This window comes from Adiantum capillus-veneris, chromosome 4 (assembly GCF_014529385.1).
Source record: "Adiantum capillus-veneris isolate H3 chromosome 4, ASM1452938v2, whole genome shotgun sequence".
Taxonomy (NCBI): Eukaryota; Viridiplantae; Streptophyta; class Polypodiopsida; order Polypodiales; family Pteridaceae; genus Adiantum; species Adiantum capillus-veneris.
In genome coordinates this window covers 159,661,479-159,668,988 of record NC_140934.1, presented here as the reverse complement: position 1 = coordinate 159,668,988, position 7,510 = coordinate 159,661,479, and the positions used below count along the sequence as shown (strand labels likewise).

General features: G+C 51.6%; 1 protein-coding gene across 1 annotated transcript; it reads right to left on the bottom strand.

Annotated features, from left to right (window-relative positions):
• Positions 1 to 1,594: 1,594 nt before the first annotated feature.
• Positions 1,595 to 1,975, bottom strand: LOC147460239 (uncharacterized). The gene has a single exon (XM_086511320.1). It carries the CDS (start codon positions 1,973 to 1,975, stop codon positions 1,595 to 1,597), a length of 381 nt encoding a protein of 126 aa, XP_086367446.1.
• Positions 1,976 to 7,510: the final 5,535 nt, after the last annotated feature.

The window sequence follows — 7,510 nt, the reverse complement described above, 5'->3', positions numbered from 1 at the left end:
CATATGTCTCATGGTTTGCGTTGTGCCATTGGTCAGATACGCGCATCCTCACATCAGCTCGAGATTGAGACTGGTAGATTCAGAGGGATACCAGCAGACAGCAGGATATGCCGATTATGCCAGAGAGAGCCAGAGACAGAGTTGCACTACATATGTCATTGCACAGTGTTCTATGAGATACGGGGGCGTTTCCACTGCTTATTCAGAGAGGGTTTTGGTCCTCTATCTAGGGTCATGAGTTATGAGGATCAGAGATGTCTTGGACTATATCTACTTGAGTTACACAGGTGTAGAGACACTTTACTGGGGAGAGCTAGAGAGAGGCAGTCCCAGAGACACATTACAGATTTCTTTTCACTAGATATGGGACAGCCAGAGGAGCAGCCACCAATGCAGAGCTCGTCCCACACTCATTCGACCACTACTGGCACTCTCATCGACCGAGCATTGGAGCTACAGAGATACAGACGACCGCGACTGAGGAGAGGAGCTACACAGCATCGACGGAGACTACAACAGAAGATTCGAGCCATACTCTCTCGACATCCAGAGTGCAGATGAGGATGGATCCTCACCATTTCTTCCATCTTTGTTTCACACACTGTTACATCCAGTTTACCGGGTACCTATTGTATCAGCTGCTACACCCACGTAGTTTTAGATTGTAGTAGTAGTAGTAGTATTTTGTTCCACTTCTAGTTCTTTTCTAGTTCTTTTGTACCCAGACATGGTATTAGATTCACTATTTTGTAACTGATTGGTCTCATAGGTCATTTTGGCCTTTTGAAGACGTTAATATAACATTTCATTTCATTTCTCTCTCTCTCTTTTGGAGTAACCACTAGGATTGTACCCTTCATATTACTTTGAAGCCATAAGGCTGAATATACAAGAAATCCATGGGAGAAATCCAAATAATAGTCAATACAACTGGATGTCTGGGTTAAAAACCCTCAAGGATGAACATGAAGCTGTGAGGGAAAAGTACCCAGAAGGTAATACAAAAAGGGGTGAAAAGGGAAAAGGTGAACTAGGAGAACTGGCTGTGAACCTTGCTGACTGCACAAATCTGCCAAGTCTCTCCTAGCGATGCAGCCCCAGGAGCGCCCACAACCTCTCAGCACTCAAGATCCACTAAGAACCTGACTGTACCACAAATCAAATCTCCCAAGGAACTCTGAAACCATGATGCTGTCCCTCCAGGATGTCCCTGAAACACTCAGTGATCAATCTGGATCTGACACTAAGGAAGGAAGAAGTGGCCCTGACATCCCATCTCTGAAAAGAATGTGGAAGAACTATAGAATCCTCCAAAATAAAGACCATAGGGATACACCAGAAGGAACAAGTCTCTGACCAAAACAACTGACCAATAGAACTGTGGAACTGACGAGAGAGCAAGTTGATGGCCATACTACCAATGTGGTTCTCTGCCAAAAAGGAAACCTGCTCATAAAAACTGTCATACACCATCACTAGGTCCCACTCTCTGTCATATCTCGTCTCAAACATAACTCTGAACATGGGAGAAGAGGCTGAACCCTGTAGAATAGCACCTCCCCATAGAAGAAAACTGCAAGAACATCAACTGAATCTAGAGGGAACCATCTCTCAATCTGCCTGTTGGGCTCCTCCAAGGGCCCAAAGAGAAGAAGTGACTAGATAACCACTCGGATAAAGGCACGTCGGACTCTGAAGAGAAATGAGAAGGAGGAGAAACAGCTCTGACAAACCCAGGGGGTATCATCATAGGTATCTCTCCAACCTCCACCGGTCCTGCGGCAACTGAAAGCTGTACCACTGAAGGGAGCACTGAAGAAGTGGCCTCTACTAAATCTCCAGGGGGCTCACCGACCACTGTGTCAGCATGGAGAATCTCCTCCTCCTGTGGTCTCTCCGGAGGCAGCTCCTCCACTGCTGCCCTGTCTCTGCGGCGGTAGACCTTCCTCTCTGCTGCCTGTGACCTCTCTACCATCTTCTGGCGTTAGGGCTTGGCAGAAGTATGAGCCTGACCTCCTGAGCGCTGCTGCTGACTGTGACCTGACACTGCTGTAGCATAGGACATGGCCTCCCTAGGCCGGGTCTGAGGTGGCTGAGTCTGTCTGTCCCTAGGTTGGCCTCCCCAATTCGGAGATTTAGGACAGTCTTTGACAAGGTGTCCTAAGGTGTGACAACTCAGACATTGGTTTGGTTGACCTGTGAACAACCAGACGCTGAGTGATAATCGAGTCCTCCCACTCAAAACTATTGGATTCTGGAAACTCCATAGTGGGGGAAAAGGCCACCATCAAGGAAGGTACAGATGCCGAAAGCTGAATAGAACTCTGAAAAGGAGTGCCATAAACTGAACCAAACCGTGAAAGAAACTCTGGCACTATGAACTCTAGTGCCAGGTTTGGAAAAGAGAGTTTAACCAGAAACCTAGGCACCCTGCATCTGTCCTCAAAAGAAGTCATGTCAAAACCTGTGTACCACTCTACGAAAAAGATCAGCATGTCCCCAACTAAGAGAGGATAACGTCTAATGAGAGGTGCAACACTTACTTCTAATGATATCAATACCATGAAGGTGCCCTTCCCAAGTAGGAGAATGTCTTCAATTCGACCCTCTTGAAGCCCAAGGGACACTTGAATCCAATCTTTGAATGTGCCAATAATGCGACGGTAACCGACGAGTCGGCCAATAATAGCTCTAGAGGAGTACTTGGCACTACTACTTGCTGATCTTATCAAATATTACCTGTTTTGTCACCGAGGAGAAGGAGATGGGAGCCATACCTGCAATGCTGCTAGTGCTGACCTGTTGTACGTCACTGCTGTCCTGCTGTACCTGTCTTTTTTTTTTTTTTTTGGGGGGGGATTAGGGTTATGGGAACCGTTGGGGGCGGGGCGGGGTGGATTGGAGAAAAGGGTATGGGTGAAGAGGGGACTAGAGCAGAGGGCAAGGGTGAAGAGGCCACGAAAAACGAAAGCCAAGGAGCGGGCACGAAGAAAAAGGTAAGGGAAAGAGAGGAGGCGAGAATGAAGAAGAAGATAAGGGAGAGGGGGGTGACGGCGGTGGGGAAGAAGATAAGGGAGCGAGGGGGGGGGGAAAGAAGATAAAGGAGAGATGGGGGGTGGGGCTGAGGAGGAAAGGGTTAGCGTGGAGGCAGTGGCGAGAAGAGGGCATGTAGCGCGCAGACTCAGCAGCAGCGCGCGGCAAGAACACAAGGCAGCAGCAGTGGGCAGACAACAGACAGGTCGCGCAGAGACGGATGCAGAGATGGCGCGCGCAGAGACGGATGCGAAGAAACATAGACGGGTCGCTCGTCCTTCAATCCCGACGCTCCCTCTCTCTCTCTCTCTCTCTCTCTCTCTCTCTCTCTCTCTCTCAAAGGGGGGGGGGAGCCTTGAGAGAGCTAATTGGGACCCCATCGCGGTGTAATCTCCTCTCTCTCTCTCTCTCTCCAAGTTTGAAATTGGAGCAATTTCAAACTTGGCTCTAAAATCTCTCTCTCTCTCTCTCTCTCTCTCTCTCTCTCTCTCTCTCTCTCTCTCTCTCTCTCTCTCTCTCTCGCGCGCGCGCGGACCTGCTGCTGTGCTGCACCAGCGCGGACCTGCTGCTCTCTCTCGCGCGGACCTGCTGCTGTGCTGCTGTGCTACACCAGCGCGCGGACCTGCTGCTGTGCTGCATCTCTCACGGACCTGCTGCTGTGCTGCACCAGCACGCGGACCTGCTGCACCAGCGCCCTCCTCCTGCTCCAGGCACATTACTGCTGTACAGCGCGCTGCTGTGTCACCCCAGCTGCTCAGCGCGCCCACCCCACCTGCACAGCACCCCCAGTACCCGCCTGTTGCTGCCGCTGTTATACCAACCTGCTGCTGCTGCTGAACTGCCCCCCTCCAGCCTCCCCCTCACGCAGCCCCTCCTCGCTCCCGATCACACAGCCATCTCTCTCTCTCTCTCTCTCTCTCTCTCTCTCTCTCACACACACACACACACACACACACACGGATACATACCCACACACACACTACACACATACACGCATACACACACGTACTCCCCTTCTCCCCTCTTCTTCACAATATGAAGAGAGGGTAGCTCCGAATACAACTATGTCTTCCCCCATCATCAAGACGCCGAAATCGACAATGAAGACAACCTTCATGCTCACGAACAAGAGGCTTGCACAATTGGAGAAGGACATGAAAGAATGGTGGATGGAGAGAGAGATATGGAGGGAGGAGAAAGCCACCTTCATCAAGCTATGGAACGAAGAAAAAGAGGACATGAGAGCGGAAATCCAAAACCTCAAAGAGGAGAAGGAGAGAAGGGCACGGGAGAACGAGAAGGAGAGGGAGAGATGGAGGAAAGAGCAAGAAGAGATGAAGGCACAAATCGACCTCCTTCATGCTTCCATCACATCCCTCACCCCCGAGGAAGGAGAGATTAAAGAGGAGGCTAAGGAAGCCCTCAAGGAGGAGATCACCAAAGCCCTCACTGCAAGCATTGAGGACAAATTAGAAGCCACCAAAGAAGGATGGGTCGAAGTGGTCAAAAAGAATATCAAGAAGGTAGCAAGAGAGGAAGCCCAAAATGATGAGGTACTCATCGTACACACAACCATCGAGGAGGAGAAAATGCGACAAGCTCGCCGTCTCAATGTGCGAGTGACCGGCATCAAAGAAGAAGAAGGGTCCACACCCGAGAGCGATGGGAAAGCCTTATGCAAGAAAGTGGGATACAAGGAAGAAGAGATCCCTTTCTCCAAAGTTTGGAGAGCCGGCAAAGATCCAAAGAAGAGAGCTCTCATCCTCCAATTCGCCTCCGAGGAGTCTCGAACTTCTTTCCTCCGAAAGAGGGTCATCTTGAGAGGGCTAGAAGGCCCCCCGATTTATCTTGATGATGACCTCACAAAGATGCAACAAGATCACCGCCGCACGTGCATGCCTAGAGTCCACCAAGCCCGCAAAGAAGGGAAGAAGGCAGTATATCGAGATGGTAGGGTTATCATTGATGGCAAGACCATCGCATAGGGACTCGCGGCCTGTGGGACACACGAGGAGATTCATGTCACGGTTTGGAATTGCAATGGAGACCTATGGACACACCCAGAGAGACTTGAGGAGGTGATGAGAGGTCGAGACATCATTCTACTTACAGAGACACACAAGAGCCCAGAGAGAGGGTTACCACGGATACATGGTTTCCAATGGGAGTCTCTACATCGGGGATGTATGCGCCAGCACACCACTTGCGGTTCAGGAGGAGTGACCATACTCTTTAGACAGGGGCTTCACAGCAGACTACAGATTGTTTCCCGGGACCCACAGGCCCGATACATGTGGATTCGCCTCGAGCTCTCACGAGACAGGATCGTCTACATTGCCCTTTGCTACTTTGCTCCCACAGGCTCCAGATTCGCCCCTATTGAGCAGGAGTCACCGTACGCATGCCTCACGGAGGAGATTATGGAGTACTCCACACTGGGTGAAGTCTTCCTTATGGGAGACTTCAATGCTCGTACGCGCAGTGAGCAGTGTGAGGCATATGACCACGAGGACCCAGAGACACTACACACTCTAGATGAGGAGGCTACTATGAGAGATACAGCAGACAGAGCTCCAGTCACAGCCTACGGACGACACCTACTTCGACTTGGCTCCCAGCACCGTCTCGTTATTTATAACGGGATGGCCCAGTGGCCCACCTCAGGGCGCCTGACTTGTATGCCACATGGAGTTACAGAGGGAGGGGGGAGTACAGTCGACTATATTCTGGGACCCAGGGAGGCTACACACCTTATCACATCCTTCACCATTCCACCCATACCCATCGGAGCCGACCACACATACCTCTCTTTCTCCATCACCGGAGATACCATCCCACACAGCTCCACAGCACACACTCCACACACCACCATCCATTTCACACATGAGCTAGCCTCTCTTTACTCAGCCGAGGTCGAGCATGGCCTATGCCTCCTCCACCCATCCACACCACTCTCAGTTCTCACATCACATATCTCTTCCGTTCTCCACACTTCAGCTATTAGCTCTTTTCCACACACCACTCACACAGGACGCACTCCCCCCCCCGGGACTATGCCTCAGAACCGCTGGTATGATGATGAGTGCAGAGAGTTATACCGACGCCTCCGTGCAGGGCGAGCCTTAGGAGAGATCACAGAGAGAGAGGCCAGACGAGATATGAAGACGCTGACACGCCAAAAGCGGCGAGTATTCGAAGAGGCATAGGAGCTTGAGCTATACCGCCTATTCATGAGCATAGATAGCGCGATGGCATGGCGCACCCTGCGCGAGCCACGTCCGACCACAGCTATTGAGGATCCACAGATATGGCATGATTATGCAGAGCGCCTCTATGAGGTGCCAGGGCAGCATCCTATCCCACAACCACATGAGCCACGCCCCACGTGCTCCTCCTTCTTTACAACAGAGATGGTAGAGAGGGCCATACGCCGCATGCAGCACAGACGATCAGCTGACCACACTGGATTACAGAGTGAGCACATCATTTATGCGGCCTCCACTATAGCCCCGTTGATTGCACATGTCTTCAACCGGGCTATAGGGGAGGGCTTCCCAGAGGAGTGGACACAGCACACCATAGTGCCTATCCACAAATCTGGCGACACCCTGGACCCAGGGAACTACAGGACTATCATGATTGGCCACACGATGGCCAAGCTATATGGAGCAGTACTTGAGGCACAGCTCAGCTGCTACGCAGAGACCGAGGGTTTACGAGCTCCAGGCCAGGCAGGTTTCAGACGAGCTTTCTCCACCACTGACCACATCTTCGTTCTGCGCTGCCTCATTGATGGGGCAAAGGCGTGGAAGAAGAGGCTTTACTGCTGCTTTGTGGATTTCCGCAAGGCCTTTGACACAGTCCCACGCGAGAGACTCTTCCAGCGCCTTCACAGCATTGGGGTACCGACAGAGATGATTTGGGCCATATATACTCTCTACGAGAGGGTGACGGGTCGAGTTCGTTGCTCAGGCGGCTTTTCAGAGACCATTGCTAGCACCATTGGTGTTAAGCAAGGATGCCCACTCTCCCCGACACTCTTTGGGCTCTACATCGACGAGATCTCCGACTACATACTACGAGCAGGGGGAGAGGGGAGCGACTTGGCAGGTACTCCGGTCCACATCATGTTATATGCTGATGATATTGTGTTGATTTCAGAGTCACCCGAGGGCTTGCAACGCCATCTTGAGGCCTTGGACGAATTCAGCACACACAAGGGGTTGACTGTGAACCTTGGCAAAACCAAGGTCATGATCTTTCACACATCCAGTGCAGTGAGGAGCGCTGCCACCTTCACAGCAGCAGGAGGACAGGTTGATGTAGTCACCTCCTATGTCTACCTTGGCATCACATTCACCAGCCTACCAGGACCCTTCACTATGAGGTAGGCTGCTGCTGACAGGCTCACCCAAGGATATGCAGCTCTGACCATGCTAGAGCGGAGATGCCACCAGGCACACTTTCAGGAGCCCCG